The following is a 20,398-nucleotide window of genomic DNA, read 5'->3' on the forward strand; positions in this document are numbered from 1 at the left end:
CTTGAAATATGCAATAGTATTAATTTAGAAATACACTGTTGTAACTATAACGACTTCATAATAACCTATTTTACATATGCATGTATTTTATCCCAATCACAACTATTAATTTTCAAAACATTATTGAGGATGAAGATTACTGTAATTTATTCTCTAAACAAAAAGAAATTCCTTTTTCCACAAATTTTATTAGTTACCATATATGGGTCAAAAGACAAAGTTTCGGACTTAATTTATTATTCACTTTATCTCATCTGTAAGTTAAGAATCAAGCTAGGGATACCAGCTACCCTCTTCTTCCATTTCAAAGATATCTCTGCATCCGTACAATACTTTGGCTGCTTTTCAACAAATATCAGATACATGCAGCAGGTTTAAATTGCAAAATCAATCTTCATCTGGTTTCATTCAGTGAATATATCGCTCTGTTTAATACTCTGGTATGATATTTAACACGAATAATGGAGCACAATTTGAATATGCATATGATTATGAATAATATATGTTTAAAGATGAAAAGTTGTTGCATGTGTTGGCTTCTCAAGAGAATGAATCATCTCTGACATGCTATCTCATGATGTTGCAGATATACACGATTCAAAGGTATTAATTAGCTGCAGATATTAGTTGAATTGATCATAAATCTAAAGGAAAGTCAGTTGAAGCATCCTTCTGAAAAGGTAGAAAATCTCTTGACCAATATCTTGTTATTACTTTGCTGTGTTTTGCAAAGGTTAATGCAGCTATTACTTAATAAAGGAGTTGGAGTGGTTGAAAGTTTAAATTACCTTTTTAATATTTGTCGGGATGATTGATATATATAGGGGCTGAGCATTAAGCAATTTAGGTAGTTAGTAAAGGACAAAACAAACATATAATTCATTAAGAGGCTGAGTTCACCTTCAAAAGTGTAAATTGACGTGAAATTATCCTAACTTAATGTTAACTCGTTGGCAAGTGTACCAAATCGTTACAAGTAGTAAAGTTCTCGGAAGTCCGAGTGTCGAATCCACAGGGACTTTGTTTGTACTTAGATTAATGCAAACCCAATTTAAAAGCAAGAGATAAGAATTTAAAATAAAAGATAAAGAAAGATAGAAGATAAAGTAAAGAAAAGATAAGATATTTATAGATAAACTTAAAAGAGAAAAGAAAAGATAAGATACTTAAAGATAAAATTAGAAGATAAAAGAAAAGATAAAAGATTGAAGGATCAAAACAGAAGATAAAATATTTAAATTGCGATATGATAAAGATAACTACTTCTACGAAATTCAAATAAAGGAGAAATAAAATTTATATAATAAAATTGCTAAAACCTAACCAGTCTAATCAGCCTAGATATATGGATTCAGGATTTGTCTGTTATCAATACCAATGAACTAATTCTGCCCCACATCTATCCATCTACTTGCCCCTGATGCCTCACGATGACAAGCCTACCTTAATTACCTATCTTCCAAATGCCCTTTGCGAAGACTCAATAACTAAGATGCATTAGGATTACATTCTAGATGTTTGCTAAAGCATGAGCATTGGGGCATTAAGTCATGCTAACCCAATAATTTCTTTCTTTTAGTGTTCTATTAAGCGTTACCCTCTCCCGAGTGGCCTAACCCTTAAAACCGATTCACGCATTCATTCCTTATCCCTAATTAGGCTTTACCCTCTCCCGAGTGGCCTAAAGACTAACAGAAAACAAAGTTCAGAGATACAAGATGTAAAAAGAAAGAACGGTAAATAAATAAAGAACCTGGAGGGAATTCCTCTTTTTATTGATAACTCTTGAAATGCTCCATACATCATTGGCTTTTTAGGCCTGCCAGGCCCTAGCTAGGGGGTTAGCCACTGATGGTCATGAGGGCTTTACAATGAGAAGGGGGTGAAAGAAAGAGAGTAAATGAAACCCCTAGGAGAGGGGGTTCTGTGGTGGTGTGTTCTGTCCCTTGGACTGACTCTCTATTTATAGCTGCTGAAGTGGGCTTTGGGCCTTTGTAGGCACGCTTAGCGTGACACCCTGTGCTTAGCGCGTGTACTTCCTGGCCCGCTTAGCCCGTGACGCGCGCTGAGCGCGCGTATTGGATTGGGCCTTCTTCAAATTTTCTTCTTTTCTTCAATTTTTCTGCCCTTTTTGCTTGTTACACCTCCAATTTTTATATCTGCACCCAAAAATTCAATTTAATTAATTTTCTAACTTTTAATCACAAATAACTGCTAAATAATTAATTTCAGGCTAATATTTGACTAATTTTCTACTATAAAAATACAATTATTTAGCAGTTATCACTTAACTAGTGATCTTGAGTTGAAAATCTTGTGATGATGTGAATCCTCCTTGTTTTACTTCAATTCGGATCAATTTTAGGATGGAATTTGCACACCAATTTGAGTTAGAAACGTATTGTTAACTTTTATAGGTTTCTCAGCCTATAGAACTTGGATTGCAATGATTCCAAAATGAGATGAAAGAAGACATTCTGAAACGCAATTTAGGCACAAAAAACACCAAAAAAATGTTAAGAAAAACAAGAGATATGTAAATAAGAAATTCTAACAGAATTGCAGAATTAACATTGCAGAAATTAAACAAGGAAATAGAAAATGTGAAAGAAAGAATAAGATAGACGCCACAAACAATGATGTTTGATAAGCCTTGAGGATCGTCACAAGAATTGAGCAATTCTTGATAAGATCAAATGGTTTAAGGAAGAACCCTAATAGAAACAATTCTCATGCTTCAATCATAAAGCCCAACAAAAGTCCCTTGTCTATTCGCTTCAAAAAATGATTTATACAAATCAATTCTTATGCACATGGTAGAAAATAAAAGAAAAATAAAATATCAACTTTGTAAGCATAACTAAAATGCCTTAGTGATTAAGTGAGGCATAATTAAGCTTGAGATCTAGGTCTAAAAACCAATTATAAGCAATTTATTATTATTATTAAATTCCTAAGTCAATAATTGACTTCTATTCTCACTCTAAGCAAGCAACGCATGTGACTAGCAACCCACACATGCAGGCCTTTAAATGTTGGATCCCTTCATGCAATTGGTTTGCCCTCATATTAGTCATTATATGATGTAAAGCTTTTGGGGTCTTTTTATCTCTTGCTCTTGTCATGGGCCCTCCCATGCCTTGTATTGGGTCTTTAGCTTTCTTCTAGGCTTGGGCCTGGTCTTTGATGTCCTCATCATTCCCTCCTTCTTGAAAAGCATTTGCCCTCAAATCAACTAAATCATCATCTGCATAAAAAATAGATAAATCAGCCACATTAAAAGTAGGACTTATACCATACTCACCCGACAAATCAATTTTGTAGGCATTATCATTGTTTTTGGCCAGTACTTGAAAAGAACCATATCCTCTTGACCTAAGCTTTTACTTCCTTTGTGAATGGAATTGTTCTTTCCTAAAATGCACACATATCCAGTCACCTGGTTCAAATGTCATTTTTCCTTCCTTTGTTTGCATACTTTGTATACCCTTCTATTTTATTCTCAATTTGGGCCTTGATTTTCTCATGCAACTTCTTGACATATTATGTTTTAACCTGCCCAAACTTATCTTTAAATTACGAAATGTTTGGTAAAGGCAACAAATTCAAAGGAGTCAAAGGATTAAAATCGTAAACAATTTCAAAGGGTGACATTTAAGTAGTATTATATAGTCCTATTATAAGCAAATTCAACATGAAGCAAACACTCTTCCCAAGTCCTAAGATTTTTCTTAATAAAAGCTCTAAGAAAAGTAGAAAGAGTTTTATTGACCACCTTAGTTTGCCCATCAGTTTAGGGATGTCATGTAGTTGAAAACAACAATTTAGTTTCAACCTTACCCCCACAAAGTTCGCCAAAAATGTCTAAGAAATTTAGAATCTTAGTCACTTACAATACTCCTAGGTAAACCATGCAATCTTACCACCTCCTCGAAGAACAAATCAGCAACATGACAAGTGTCATCTACCTTCTTGCATGCTATGAAGTGAGCCATCTTAGAAAACCTGTCAACCACCACAAGAATCAAGTCCTTTCCTCCCTTGGACCGAGGCAAACCTAGAACAAAATCCATTGAAATGTCAATCCAAGGATGTTCAGGAACTGGCAATGGAGTATACAAACCACATGGCATAACCTTGGATTTAGATTTCTTGCAAACAAGACATTTATCATAAAACTTATGTACATCATGCTTCATGTGAGGCCAATAGAAATGCTCATGCAAGATGTCATATGTCTTTTGTACCCCAAAGTTCCCCATTAAGCCCCTTTCATGTGCCTCTCTAATAAGCAAGTCCCTAACTGAACCCTTAGGCACACAAAGTCTCTTGTTCCTTAACAAATACCCATCATGCATAAAATACCCATCAGATGCAATATGAGAACATGTTTTATATTTATCAAAAAAGTTAGCATCATGGTCATACAATTCCTTAATGCACTCAAAACCAAGAAACTTAGTTTCAAGGGTAGACAATAATGCATACCTGTAGGAGAATGCATTAGCAACCACATTATTCTTACCTTTCTTATGTCTGATCACATAGGGGAATTGTTCAAGAAATTCCACCCACTTGACATGCCTTTTGTTCAACTTTCCTTGTCCTTTCAAGTATTTCAAAGACTTATGATCACTCTAAATAACAAATTCCTTGGGCAAGAGATAATGCTGCCAAGTCTGCAAAGCTCTATTAAGGCATATAATTCCTTATCATATGTAAAGTAGCTAAGAGCAACCCCATTTATTTTCTCAATATGCAATGTGATGCCCCTTTTGCATCAACACATCCCCAATGATTACCCCAGATGCATCACATTCAAGCTCAAAGTATTTAGCAAAATTAGGCAAAGCAAGAACATGAGCATTAGTTAACTTTTCTTTCAAAGCCATAAAAGCCTTCTTTTGTTGATCACCCCATTCAAAAACAACATTTTTTCTTAACAATTTCATTTAGAGGTGCAACCAAAGTGCTAAAATCTCTAACAAACCTCCTATAGAAACTTGCTAAGCCATGAAATCTCCTTACCTCACTTATATTTTTGGGGGTTGGCCAATCTTGAATGGCTTTCACCTTCTCTAGATCAACCTGCACTCCTTGTGAGCTAACAATAAATCCAAGAAAAATGACATGGTCCATACAAAACACACATTTTTTTCACGTTAGCATACAATTTCTCACTCCTAAGTGCTTCCAAAACACACCTCAAATGCACAACATGAACATCATAAGATTTGCTATAAATAAGAATATCATCAAAATAGACAACAACAAACATTCCTATAAATTTCCTTAACACGTGATTCATTAATCTTATGAAGGTACTAAGAGCATTGGTTAACCCGAAGGGCATAACCAACCATTCATACAACCCATATTTAGTTTTAAAGTTTGTTTTCCACTCATTTCTTTCTCTAATTCTAATTTGATGATATCCACTTTTCAAGTCAATTTTAAAGAAGGCACAAACATCGTGCAATTCATCCAGCAAGTCATCTAACCTAGGAATGAGATGTCTATACTTTACCATGATGTTATTGATGGCTCTACAATCTGTGCACATCCTATAAGTTCCATCTTTCTTAAGGACTAGAACTGCACATTGACTTAAGCTTTCTTTAACCCACCCCTTTTGCATCAAGTCTTCAACTTGCTTTTGAATCTCCTTGGTTTCTAGGGGATTGCTCCAATAGGCTGGCCTATTCGGAAATGAAGCTCATGGAATGAGATCAATTTGATGCTCAATACCCCTAAGAGGGGGTAGACCTTGAGGCACTTGTTTGGGAAAGACATGCGCCCTTTGAATTACACTCTTTACTCAAAAGTTAGAGTATTGACTTTCTTAGTTGCATAACCCTTTTTACTTCTTTTTTCTTTTATAAACTAATTTGATTTTTTTCTCTCTTTCTCTTTTTCACCCTTTTTTTCCTTTTTCTTTTCACTATGTTTTTCTTTTCTCTTTTCTCTCTCTTTTTCTTTTTTATTTTTGCTTTTTTTTTCTCTCATTTTTAATTGATCCTCACTAACTTCTCTTGGAGCTAATGGTGCAAGAGTAGTTTTGCGATCTTTATGCACAAAAGTGAACTTATTGGTGAAACCATCATGCATCACTCTTCTATCATACTGCTAAGGCCTCCCAAGAAGCAAATGACAAGCCTTCATAGGTCCCACATCACACAAAACATAATCTTTATATTTCCCTATGGAAAAGCCAATTTCAACTTGCCTATTCACAATCATCTCACCATCTTCATTAAGACATTGAAGTTTGTACGGTCACGGGTGTGGCTTAGTCTCCAAATTCATTTTTGAAACCAACCGTTCACTAGCCACATTAGTGCAACTCCCACCATCAATGATCAAAGAGCATAACTTCCCTTGGATAAGGCACCTTGCATGAAAAATATTTTCTCTTTAATAGTCATCCAATTCAACTGCTTGACTACCCAACATCCTTCTAATCATGAACAAATCTCCTTCTGACTCTTTTTCCTCTTCATACTCCTCTTCATCACTAGATGGGGAAGATTCTGAAGAAGAATCACTAATTATTTTTCCATCCTCCTTAAGTAACATAGTCTTCTTAGTTGGACATTGAGAAGCTATGTGACCTCTTCCCAAACACTTGAAGTTCTTAATCTTACTACTCCTTGTTTTCTTAAGTGCCTTATCGAACTTATTTTGAGTTCTTTGAGCTGTAACATTGGGATTACTTGTTGATGACCCTCCCTTCTTCTTATTTCTATCCTTCTAACTAGGAGAGTGAAAATTATATAAACTCTTCCTCATAGCATTCTTTCTCTTCAATTGTTGTTCCACCTTAGAAGCTTGATGTACTAAGTTCTCCTACTCCACATAATTTTGCAACTCCACAACATGCCTTATATCACTATTTAGCCCATGTAGGAAACGAGCCATAGTAGCCTTTCGATCCTCCATAACATTAACTCTAATCATGGAAACATCCATCTTCTTGTAATACTCATCAACACTTTTACTACCTTGTGTGAGTCTTTGTAGCTTGTTATGAAGGTCTCTTTGATAATGAGAAGGAACAAATCTTCCTCTCATCAACCTCTTCATTTCTTCCCAACTATCCACCAAGGGTTCTTCATATCTCGCCCTCTCTTTTTGTAATTGGTTCCACTAGATGAGAGCATAGTTAGTGAATTCCATGGTTGCTACCTTCATCTTTTTATCCTCAATGTAATTATGGCATGCAAATAGTAGCTTAATTTTCGTTTCTCACTCCAAATATGCTTCTGGACCACTCTTTCCTTGAAAATGGGGTATGTTCAACTTTACTCCTTCAATTTTGTCCTCTCTAGCATCACCCTCATTATTTCTCCATCTCCTCCTTCTACCTCCACCATCATCACCATTTCCTTGATTTTCTAGTTGTTCAATTCTCTTATTCGGTATGTTCTGTCAACATTCTTTGCATTTGGGTTGTAATGACATCAATCAACTATCTATTGTCTCCCCCTGGAGGAGGGGTACCATCACCACCTGTACCTACCATATTTCAAGTAAAGGACAAAAAGAGGTGAAGTAATAGGACCTCACCACTCTTCTCACGTGTTTATACTCAGAGATGTACCACTCGTGTATAGTGCTCTCTTTTATGGCTTTTTCTCTAATGTTTTACTCTTTGCCTTTTACCACTCTTTCCCTCACTTAAAGTTCTTATTTAAACCAACAATCTATAATCAAGAAGAACTTTTAAAGGTAGCAATCATAGAGTTTAAACAAAATTCTAGAACCAACAAATGCAAAGAAGTAGTAAAGAACAATTTCACTACCAACAAACAAGCAAGATAAACATTAATTTTATGGAAAAACAATGATTAGAGAAGACACTTGACACTTAGGAATTTAATCAAACAAGTGGGGTGTAATTAATTTAATGAACACAACTGATGTACTTTTTTTTTAACTTCTTTTGCTGCATAATTTTTTCTTTCTTTCTTTCTTTTGTTTTTTATACTCAAAATGCTTCTTATAATGGAATATATAATTTTGGAATGAAGCTTTGAAGTAGCAGCAACTGAGAATGAAATTGAACTAAAATTCCCAACAAAACAAGCAAATATTTAACACTCAACAACAACTTAGCCCAAATCACATGGATTGAAAGGATTAAAGTTTATGAACAATGATGAACATAGGATGAACTCCAAGAACACAAACGCAAAACTGCATCAACTGAATAAGAATTGAAGAAAAAGACACACTAGGAAATTGAAAGAATAAATTATGACCAAACGCAAGGCTGTAACAGAATTATACAATTTAAATTAAGTAAACATAATTTAGGGATTTATGGTTACCCAAAAATGTAGAACATGATGGATGAGCTCAACCTTATTTCCAACCCTAAAACCTTGCTTTAAATACCAAATGGTGTGAATCCCCCTTGCCTTGTTTCAATTCATATCAATTCTAGGATTCAATTTGCATACCAATTCTCAGCCTATAGAGCTCGGATTGGAACGATTCAAAAATAAGGTGAAAGAGGATATTCTGAAGCACAATTTAGGCACAAAAAACACCAAAAAAGGTTAAGAAAATCGAGAGATATGCAAAAAAATTCAAACAGAATTACATAATTAACATTGCGGAAATTAAACGAGGAAACAGAAAATGTAAAAGGAAGAATAAGATAGGCATCACCAACAATGGTGTTCGATAAGCCTTGAGGATCACCACAAGAATTGAGCAATTCTTGATAAGATCAAATGGTTTAAGGAAGAACCCTAGCAGAGACAATTCTCACACTTCAATCATTAAACCCAACAAATGTCCCTTGTCTATTCGGTTCAAAAATGATTTATACAAATCAATTCTTATGCACTTGGTAGAAAATAAAATTAAAATTAAAATCTCAACATTGTAAGCATAACTAAAATGTCTTAGTGATTAAGTGAGACATAATTAAGCTCGAGGTCTAGACCTCTAGATATTGGATCCCCTCATGCAATTGGATTGCCTTTAGATTAGTCACTATATGGTGTAAAGATTCTTGAGTCTTTTTAGCTTTTGCTCTTGTCTCAAGTCCTCCCATGTCTTGTATTGGGTCTTGAGCTTCCTTGTGGGCTTGGACTTGATCTTTGATGTCCTCATCATGTCACCTTCTTTTTTTAGTTATAAATAACTTACTTTAACTTTTACTTCAAAAGTTAATTATAACTATTTTCCAAGTTGGGTATGGATCTTCTCTCAATATTGGATAACTTGATTCAAAGTTTCCTATTTTCGTCCTTTTATTCAAAGAGTTCATTTCTTAATAAGGTTCAAAGAGAGCAAGGTTGATAACTCATGTGAGTGGCAAGCACATAACCCTAGGGACGTGGCAGTGTTAGGTTTGAAGATATAATACTATGTCTGAAAATCACATTCTCATGTTTTATATCATATCAAGCGTCATAGTTTGTGATATCTCTTTATATTTTTTTCTTCTACCTATACTCCCAAATATAGAGTCCACTCTACCCTTCATTCATTTTTGGGTTTCTTCCTCTCGTCATAGCATTTACCAGCCTTTGCTTTGCTTTTATTTTCTTGTCTGCGTTCTGTCCTCGAATGGTCTAGCTCGTCCCAACAAATAAAATATAATTATTCATTACTTTTTCAATTCAATTTTTAAAGTTGTATTTCTTTCATTACTTTGTTATTTTCGTACAAAAATAAAATAAAATAAAATAAAGGTACATACCTCTCGTTCCAATGGAAATTGTGAGGTGGGTGGCCCTCACTGTCTGACTTCGTCCGCATTGCCATATCTAGTAAAAACTACACCACTCCACAAATAAAGTATTTTTTTCATGCTATAATTAATAAAGCCTTGATACACACGTATACACGCCAAAAAATCTTTTTCTTTATTGCCAAATATTTCCAAATAACAGAAATAAATATTTGTGGATGTGGACATAATTTTTTTAATGCAAATATGAATTTGTGCATTTAAATTTTTCTTTGAAATGGCGTGCTTCTTACCTTTATTTATTTTTTCTTTTTTACGAATGCTTCTTCCATAATTCTTTGCTGCACGCGTTGCTGCCTAACTATCTGTTAGTGGTGGTGGCCATTAACATAACACATGGAAAATAATGCTTTGAATTGTGATACACACCAAATATAAGGTGTAGGACGTGTGTGTTGGGTACGTAGGTGTCTTGGAAATTGGAATTATTGTAAGTTAGGTCCCGACCTAGATTTTCTGTTGTCCCTTTATCAGTTGTTCCTATACTGTCCCTTGAAAACCACAATAGAGAAGATAATTTGGGGAGTTTTTTTGCATTTGATCCATTGTGAAGTGTTCCTACCTGAAAAGGGTGATCCTATTTTACCATACCTTCTCTTTTGATTTTACTATCCAAAACCAAGCATGAAATATTTTTCTTTTTTGTAAGTTGTCCTTCACAAAATTGAAAAAGCTGTTAAATTTTTACCTATAAAGTTATTTTTAACACTTGATATTTTATTATAAAATAGTGAAATTTAATTTGAAGATTGAAATAAAAGAGGATAGATGGAGATGGAAAAGATAAACGATTAAGAAGATCATTAAGATAAAAAAAATAGTAATTTAGAATGATTGAGAGATTTTTTTAATTAATTATCGAAATAATGGGTAAAATAGATTGAAAGTCTCATGCTGCAAGTTTTATTTTTACGCAATTTCATGTTGCAAGTTATATTTTAATTCGGTTAATTTTTCCAAACATAATTATATACTATCATAATCTATTAAGAAAATAAAAAGTTTGAGATTTACGATTATATTTCTATTTCTGTCTTCTCCTTTATTTCAACACGACCAAACATAAGAGAATCCTAATCTCTATTCTATTTTTCCTCTGTTAATTTTCACGGCAACAAATAGACCGTTGGTGAGAGGAAGTTTTCTCTATTCACCTCATGAATCTGTAAGAAAATTATAGATATATGAGGCGGCAAAAAATAATTAGAAAAATTTAGTAAGTTATTAATGTAATGTTTATAGGAATATATGAATTTCTTGATTCTTTTTGTTTTTTAAACCAAGGGAGGCGAATTTATTAAGTTGGGGTATTTTTTTTAAATTATCAATTGAGGATGAATTTTGAATTATCATTCATTTTGGGATAAGTGGGAAAATATATTATGACTTCTGAGTTAAAAATTATAATATCAGTTATTACTTCTATTTTTTTATTTTATTTTGATTGAAGTCATGAATTTTTTTATAACTTCAATCATTTTTTTAATTTACAGCTTTAAAGTTGTATAAGGATTTTTATTATGACTCCAAAGTTATATATAAGTTTTTTTTTACAACTTCAAAGTTATATAAGATATTTTTTATGATTTCAAAATCATTTTCTTGATTTTGACTTCTATTTTTTTCATATTATTTTTTAAATTGTAAATATATTTTTTAATTTAATTATTTAATAAATAAATGTTTTTTTTAATATTTTGTATATATTTTTTATATGGTTTTATTTAATATTCAATATATTTTTTAAATATCATTTTATTTTATTTAATATATTTTTTATATTTTTCTAAATTGTACATAATTTTTTTAATTTAATCATTTAATAAATATGTTTTTATACTTTTTTAGTTGTATTTAATATTTTGTATATTATTTTATTTAATATATTTTTTATATTTAATATTTTCTATATTATTTTATTAATGTTAAGGATTTTTATTTGTTTCGTATATTAAAAAATAATGAAAAAAATTAAATTTAAAATTTTAATATTATTTGATAATGTATGAAATTATTAATTTATTTAATGATAATTATAAAAAATATTTTTTTTAAAAGACTTACATGTGATCATATTTTTTAAGAACAAAATAATAAATAATTATAAGTGATCATATCATACTAGAAATAAGAGGAGTAAAAGAAAAAGAGATTGTAAAATAAAAAATCACTTATAAATTTATTACAATAAGATGAGAGACCTCGACGTATATCGAAAAAAAATCACTTTGGGATGTCATCCCATTATTAATATTTTTGCTAAACTAAGATGAAATTTTCATTTAAATTTAAGTTTTTTGCATTATTTTTTAATTTAAAAAACAAATAAAATTTCTTAACATTAGTAAAAAATATATAAAATATTAAATAAAACTAAAAAAGTAAAAAAATATTTATTAAATAATTAAATTATTTTTTTACAATTTATTTTAAAAAAATATACAAAATATATTAAATAAAAAAATATTTAAAAAATATCAAGTATTAAATAAAATCATATAAAAAATATATACAAAATATTAAATGAAAAAGTAAAAAAAACATTTATTTATTAAATAATTAAACTAAAAAATTATTTATAATTTAAAAAAATAATATGAAAAATAAAACAAAATAAAAGTATTAAAAAAGATAAAAATAACTTTAAAGTCATAAAAAAACCTTATACGACTTTAAGGTAAAACAAACCCTTATAGACTTTAATTTTAAAAAAATTTAATAACAAAAAAATTTATGACTTTAATTTAAAAAAATAAAAAAATAGAAATTATCCCAATTGGTAAGTTGGCCACCAAAGGACCTGCCGTACAGCACCTTCAAAGAGAACTTTTCTCCACTTCGTAATGTCAGCATCGCCTCATAGTTTACGAGGCAACCTTTGTTCCTCTTTTTTATTTTATGGTTATGTTATAAACGTCGACACCATCCTCTGAACCAATTCTATTGCCACAGTTTTCTGCATCTAGCTGATTGCTATCACGTCTTATCAGGTGTTTTATGTTGTTTTTTATCTTGTTTCGATTCATTTTCCTTACTCAAATTCTTCAACATTCACCACGTACACACGTTGCGTTACATTTTCACGCATTTGCTTTGGACTCGCCACGCTGCCTTTGCAACTTTACCAGCTTGCATTCACTAGTTTTTTTCTTCCATTTCATTATTCAACAATCCTTGTCTTCTCACCAATACAAATTTGTCGTCCCCCCTTTTTATTTTTGTTGAAAAAAGAAGAAGAAGACAGAAAGAATTTAGTAAATAAATAGTTACATAATTAATTAGTATATTACATCTCTATTCATCTCCCTTTCTTTTTCTCCACATGAGATGATAATTAAAACTTATGTATAGACAGAATTAGTTTAGTATTACTTCTTTTTATTCATTCATGTATGTCACTTTTCTTTTAATTTTTTCTTCTTCTGAAAGTATTGATGAGTGTTCCACAAGATAAGCAATTAATTATAATAAAATTGTGAAAAGTGGGAATTATTCTCTGTTTCGTGTCCTTAATTAGTTGATGCTGTTCTGATTTGTGTCGACTGAAAAAAAATAAAAATTCTGAATGAAACCTCAACCTCAATCAACGCGCAAGACCGGTTGCGTTGTCCTCGTTGCTCAAATCACGTTGTTGCATGTGGAACAGTTGTCTCTTCTTTTTATAGAAGTGTCAAAAACTTTGATTATGAAATTGATACCAAGTATTTACTATTATTAATTTGATTAATTAACAAATTTAATATTATTTAGATCAATATATAGTTTGTTTCACAAAAACAACTTGAAAGCAATTACTAATAAAAATAAATAAATAATATTATGAAAAAGAAAACATGGAAATTAGAGAGCCAGCTCAAAGAAGTAACCACCCACGTTGCATTGCCTCTCACCGCTTAATCTTAATTAATAAAACGCTGCGCATTATAGGCACTGATCGAAACTGAATGTTGAGAAAGGAATAACTGTTAAACGTTGAATGCAATTAAGTGTACTCATCTTAATTTATTCTTTTCTGAACTGTGTAGGTTTTCTTTCAAGATTCCCATGTTCAGAAATCCAATTCAGAAGGCAAAGAAAGCGTTGTGACAAAAAAAGGATACTACTGTGGTAAGTCATCACTAATCACTCACGCTTTCGGTGCCGCCTCTTGTATTTAAAGTCCTATTTTTCTGTGGTCAAAAGGTCAAAAAATGACCGACAGTCAAATTCAATATTCACTAGGGGCAAAAGAGGAATTTCACTATGTCTTTTTCACTTTATCGAACGGCGTAGTAAAAGAGACCTAAAAAGTATTGTAGCAAGCAGTGGTAGTAGTAGTAGTGTTGTGATTTTGTTTATTTCTAGAAAAAAAAAAAGAAGATTAAAATTTCAAAAACCGTGACATTTAATCGATAGAGCAACTGACCCGTGAAATTGAAAGGTAAGGATGGTGCGTTTGAATTTTGAAAGATAGATAACAACAACAAACAACAACAACACCATTATAACTCTGAAAAGCTTCGTTACGAAGTCATCACTGTGACTGTGAAATCCAGAAGATTCAGAAAACGGATTATTACTCCCATGACAAACGGAGATTGAGATATTTTTTTCTTTATTTTTTTGCTTTTTCTTTTTTGTTTGTTATGATCTGTTTGGTTGAGGGAAAGAGTGAAGAAGTGGTTTGGTTTGGTTTGGTTTGGTTTGGTCGGTGAGAGTGAAAATTAGGTAGTGTTTGTTTGGTGGTTGTGTGTTATGATTTTGGTGCGAAGAAGTTGAGAAGTGACGGTGCCATCTCTCCTGCGACAGTTTGTTTTTTTTCTCTCTTTCAGGAACGATGAGTTTCCTGAACGCTTCTTCGCCGCGCTACGCGGCGGAGAGTGACATAGAGGCCGGTACCTCCGCTCGCCGCTCCGCCGACCTCGACGACGGTGATTTCTCCGATCCCTTTGACATTGCCAGGACCAAGAACGCTTCGGTTGAGCGCCTCAGACGCTGGAGGGTTCGTTTTCTCTTCAAACTCGCACTTTATCACTTTATGATGTGTTATTTATTGTCTTTTGTTTTTGTTTGTACTTTAGATTTATCTTCTGTCCGTTTTTCTATATGTTGAATTTTTGAATTATCGCTCTATGTTCGATAAGTGCTTGATGCTGCAATTGCTACTTATGGTGAATTTAGGGGTTTTTAGAGTGGGTGTTCTGGTTGTGTTTCAAATTGATTGATTGAGTAGGGTTTTTGTGTCTTGGAGAAATTTTTGGGAAATAAGTTGATTGTGGATTAAGGCTGTGGAGGATTCAAGGATTAATGTTTCTCTCAACTGTGGAGTAGTGTAGTTATATCTGAATGATGTTTTTAGGAAATAGTATTGGACTACTGGTTTCTCCTTGAGGACGAGGAAAATTAATGATGGGATATCTTTATTAATTAGAGCAAAACTTGGATTTCCCTAATTTATGGGGAATGCTTTTGTTCACATTTTTGGCTCTTGCAAACTTTAGAGCAGAAATTTCTTTGTGTTCTGCATGCCTCTGCATGTTGGTTTTACAATAGCCTTTGGAGGTTGCGAGTCTCTGTTGCATTATATATATCAACCCATGGGGAAAGGAAAAGGAGAATGCTCAGATGTGGCTTGTAAGTTACATTCGCAAGTCACAAGTTCCGACAATTATTCCATTTAGGAATAATAACGCAATCAAATTAGAGTTTTGGTTCATTATTTTGAGGGTGAAGCAGTTTGGAGGTCCATGTGCAAAAGTCAAACTTTACAATGCAAGCTTTGGCACTCATGCAGCATAATATATTCATACTCACCCAAATATGGCCTTGCATTAGTTAAATGTTAGTTCTCGTCTATTAAGTGTCATCCTAAGTTCTTCATAGTAGGCTAGTAGCAGTAGCAGACCAGTCAGAGGACAAATTCATAGTACTTGATGTAAAAACAAGCTTGGTAATCTTGTTTTTTTTTTATATATTCTATTCTCCAATATATGTATTTAGTTATCCAAGCACTTGGATTGGGAAATTGAAATGTTCACCTATCAAATGCCTCTGAAGATTTTATAAAAAGATAAAAATTTCAATTGGCAAAGTTTTGGGATATTCAGTAATACTCGTGAATCTCTTTAAGTACAGTGTCTCTCTTCTGCAAAACAACAAAACAGAAGAAGCAATATGTTTCATGCAATATGCATGCAAATAACATATTTGAGGTGCATTAGGACTAACTGAAGCCATCCATAATTTTCTCTCATAACTGGCATCAAAACTCTAATTTCTTAATTCCCCTGGAGAAACTTGGTAGTTAGGGGTTAGACTTGGACTTGCTAACTCCAGGGATGCTTGGTGGAAGGGAAATTTTGAGTGAAGGACTGAGTTGGAATTCATTCCATGTTTTAATTCAACTATTGAGGCATGGAGAAGGAAAGAGGGAGAAGGGATTTCCATAGTTGCTTTAACTGAGTTGTGGTTGTGGAAGATGAAATGATGAACTGGATGAACCCAGGGTTCAATGGAAAATGAGATGAATGCATCAATTAGTAAGCTCCATTAAGATCAATGTTGTATGTTTGCTTTTCTTGGTGTTCAAAAATGGTGTGCTCGCCATCTTAGTTTCATCCACTTGTAGTGAACATGATAAAATCCCGAGTCAATAAATATTGATTTAATATTTTAATGTACTTCTAATATTGTTTTATTGAGCGGACAATCTAGGATAACAGAAGACTCAAATCAAGAATAAGTTTAGGGATTCAATTATGGCTAATAGATTTGGATTTGGGTACTAAAATCTAAATTGGTTGCTGAGTTTCAATATGTGATTCGCGCAAAGTATGGATGGATAGAATGAGTGTTGATAAAAAAAAAGTTATATTTAAAAGGTGAGACTTGAGTTTTATCCAACACTTCAAAAGCTAGCTACTAATTGATAAGCACCCAATCACTTGGGGAACCCACCCTTGAAAGCTAGCTGTTAAGGGGGAGAACTAAGCACACCGAGCATCCCATATTACTCGATGCGGGACTTAGGCACCCCATAATACCCAAGTCCCTTTTCAGTTTGTTTAGCAGATTAAAAGTTTATTTATGGGAATGTGAACTTGGAAATGTAACATTCCCCATGTTATGAGTTTTGAAAAATTATTCTTGGGTATTATTCATTCCCCAAAAAGTAGTATTACCATGTTTTATTGCATTTTCATTCCCATGATGATGGGTGGGAAAGTTATATTCCCATTAGAATGTGTGAACTTATTTTCCAACCCAATTATAAATTATAACTTTCACTTTTACTCTCATTTTTTATTTCAATTATTTTAAGATGTAAAAATATTCCTAGGAATATTAAAATCTAACCAAATGTATTTTTAAAATATATTCTAGAATAATATCCCTTGGAATGTGATTCCTGGAAATGCAAATGATACCTTGAAACAAACTTCCACATACCTTTTTGTGAAATTAGTATCAAACTTCACCTTTGTTTTTGTTTTGTTTAAACTTTTAGTATTAACAGTCTACCACAATGCCAGGAGTTTATTCTCACTAGATATTTGATGTTTGACATTTTTGTATTAATTTGAAAAGTCAAGATAAAATAAGATGCATGAGTTTGACTATTCTGAAATTGCAAAGATATGTGCATATATAAACTTCTGATTCCAATTTGTTGTAAACTAGAATGATAGCATTTTCTCAAACATACATCGATTTGTAGTTCCATTTAGTTTTTCTGCTGTATGAATGCTGTTTTGTTATTTACTGTCTACTGTCAAGACCAATTGCTAGCTTCATTTGAATATTCTACATTTGCTATTTTTGAGTATGTATGTATATATTTCTGTTGCACATAAGAAATCCCTTTTTTTATTATTATTATTATTTTTTAGCAAGCTGCGCTTGTGCTTAATGCTTCTCGTCGATTTCGTTATACCTTGGACTTGAAAAAAGAAGAAGAGAAGAAGCAAATATTGAGAAAGATTAGAGCACACGCACAAGCCATTAGAGTACGGTTCCTTCAATTGGAATTTCTTTATTATGCTTATGCTAGACTTGCTAGGTATATGAAGTGTTCTAATTATCAATTTTGCTTTATTAGGCAGCTTATCTTTTCAAAGCAGCTGGTGTGGGGCCAGGGAGTGGTGAGTAATTGATTTATGTTCATATTTTTATTTGCTTATCTTTGCTCTCCTTTTTAATTTTGTTTAATTAAGTTGCTGTCATTCTCATAAGATTAGACATGAGGAAATATGTGGCACATGGTGTTCATTATCTTGTTAATAAGTTGTTCCAAAATCATAGTAGTTAATAGCACCGCTTTAGCGCGCTATAGCAGCGGTGTTGAGCGGAGCAGCTGGCTGATGCTCCTGAGGGGTGTGTTGTGTCACACCTCGCTGTTGTGGTTGTCGCACTGCTCTTCACGGCCTAAATCATGGAGTTTTGCGGTGGACGCAGTTGCGACAGCTAGGTTTAGGTCATGGGGAAGAAGACGACAGAAAGCGTTGTTGTTTGGGTTTGTGTTTTTTTTTGTTTTTTTTTTTATAAAATAGGGGCAAACCGTTGCATTTCATTTAAGGGTTCTTTAAAAAAAAACGAAACATGTGTTTTACTTGCTCCAAAGTCCAAACTATTAAACTTGAAGTTGACCCAGTTCTGTTTGTTTTCAACTCTTAGTCCCTGGTAGCTCTGTTCCTGCAAAATGCTCTGCCCTCTCCACCCTACATCTGCCCAACCTTCAACCCTTTTCTGGTAGTGCCTCCGGCAGTGATTCCAGCCACTGTTCCGACAGCCGTTCATCAACTCTTTCTTCTTTTTCTTCCAACTTTCTTATTTCTTTTGCTGTTTTGGGAAACTTCGTTATGAATCTTAATATGAATGTGTTTAATTTTAAGTGTTTTTTTTTCCATAATATATATGTATGTATCTTGCAATATAAATGTACTTAGGGATCAAAATAGCGGTCATCCTACAACCACTATCCACTATTAACTACTATGTCCAAAATATATGTTTGCATTTATGACAATCTTGTTGGATTTTTTTTTCTTTTTTCCATGCTTTAAATACCTAAATTTGAATATGCTTTTTGGTGGTGATTTTTGGTGTTCCATGGATCTTTATTTAAATGACTTACCTTGTGACTTTGCAAAGTGTACTGAAAAGGACTAGACAATTTTTTTAAATATAAATATTGATGGGTAATGCATTAAATTGTTAGAACCCATTAAACCTCCTCCGATCCCCACTGCTGGTGAATTTCCAATTGGACAAGAGCAACTTGCTTCAATTTCAAGGGAGCATGACACTGCTGCTCTGCAACAATATGGAGGGGTATGTTTGCCTGGAATATATTCTCTTAACTTGGTAATGGTATTGTACAGTGTCATAATTTTTCAGGTGTTGCTTTTGAATCATTATCAGGTTGTAGGACTATCAAATTTGTTGAAAACCAATTCGGAGAAGGGTATTCATGGTGATGATGCTGACTTACTAAAACGAAGGAATGCATTTGGTTCCAACAATTATCCTCGGAAGAAAGGAAGAAATTTTCTGGTAATTTTAGTCATTAAGAGCTTAATGATTATATGGTATATAAGTTTCCTCTTTGTCATTGGGGGATATATAGTGACCTTTCTGTTTTTCATGTTTTTTTACAGATGTTTATGTGGGATGCTTGCAAGGACCTGACCTTGGTTATTTTAATGGTAGCTGCAGCGGCTTCATTGGCACTTGGGATAAAATCTGAGGTGAGGTTCACTGGGAAAGTTATATGTAATTCTTTGTACCTGGTTGAGAGTGTTGACAGTGGACTTCTCTCAGTACAAATACTATTTTCCAAATTTTGCCATTGTTCTTTACTTTTCCCATTTGTATAAAAATATTAATCCTCAAGCCTTACACCTACTCTTTTTTTGTATTCTTGGTTTTGTTGATATCTTATTTGATAGCAGCCTTCTCTCTTTCAATCTATTTAAAATTTAGCATACATTGCTTGTGCTGGAACTATTTATTACTAGGTTACCTGCAGAAATATATAATTATATTTAGGTTGATCTGAACCATGCATGTTATCATTTGAATCCATTCTATCCAATGGAAGGGAATCTTTCAATTTGTGTCTTGTTGGGTGATTTATGGTTCTTGAACTTAATTTGGTTCTAATTATGTTCAATTAAATCAATTCTTAGAGTTTCCAGACTTGATGAATTTTTTATAATGTATCTGTATGCTGCATTCTTTTGAATGTTATCTTGTACCATCAATTAATTTATTTGTTCCTTTGCCCTATTATGCTCTTGATGTTTGATCGTTCTCTTGATAATCTAGGATTAAGAGTATATTTTTGTGAATATTGAGATTTTTATTTTCATTCTGTTTGACAATAATTTTGTTGCAGGGTATCAAGGAAGGATGGTATGATGGGGGTAGCATTGCTTTTGCAGTTATTCTTGTTATTGTTGTTACAGGTATTATATTGGCTTTGTAAGGTATATAATGCATTGTGTTAGTTTACTTGTTCTTTGACTGTTTTGCGATTTCCTCTTTGATAAATCTTTGGTGTAATCTAAGTTCATGATCCACACTGCCTGCTCAGTCTTTTACTGTAGACATTATTATAATAATGGTGTCTAATAATTTCTCCTTCAAAGGAGT

At 32.8% G+C, this 20,398-nt stretch overlaps 1 protein-coding gene across 3 annotated transcripts in view; it reads left to right on the plus strand.

The window, feature by feature from the left end:
• Positions 1 to 583: 583 nt before the first annotated feature.
• LOC114386840 (calcium-transporting ATPase 8, plasma membrane-type-like) overlaps positions 584 to 20,398 on the plus strand; it is a 30,929-nt gene continuing 11,114 nt past the window's right edge. The window contains exons 1-9 of one of the 3 annotated variants that reach the window (XM_028346892.1): positions 584 to 680; positions 13,792 to 13,873; positions 14,578 to 14,747; positions 17,635 to 17,751; positions 17,844 to 17,886; positions 18,963 to 19,075; positions 19,166 to 19,297; positions 19,402 to 19,491; positions 20,142 to 20,211. In XM_028346892.1, coding sequence (XP_028202693.1) covers positions 14,583 to 14,747; positions 17,635 to 17,751; positions 17,844 to 17,886; positions 18,963 to 19,075; positions 19,166 to 19,297; positions 19,402 to 19,491; positions 20,142 to 20,211 — 730 coding nt within the window. In that variant the 5' untranslated portion in view covers positions 584 to 680; positions 13,792 to 13,873; positions 14,578 to 14,582. Of the gene's footprint in view, positions 681 to 12,749; positions 12,757 to 13,791; positions 13,874 to 14,104; positions 14,187 to 14,577; positions 14,748 to 17,634; positions 17,752 to 17,843; positions 17,887 to 18,962; positions 19,076 to 19,165; positions 19,298 to 19,401; positions 19,492 to 20,141; positions 20,212 to 20,398 lie in introns of those variants that run through there. The other 2 variants (XM_028346894.1, XM_028346893.1) reach the window with 2 other exon arrangements.

The sequence above is a fragment of the Glycine soja genome, chromosome 15 (genome assembly GCF_004193775.1).
Source record: "Glycine soja cultivar W05 chromosome 15, ASM419377v2, whole genome shotgun sequence".
In the NCBI taxonomy this organism is placed as follows: domain Eukaryota; kingdom Viridiplantae; phylum Streptophyta; class Magnoliopsida; order Fabales; family Fabaceae; genus Glycine; species Glycine soja.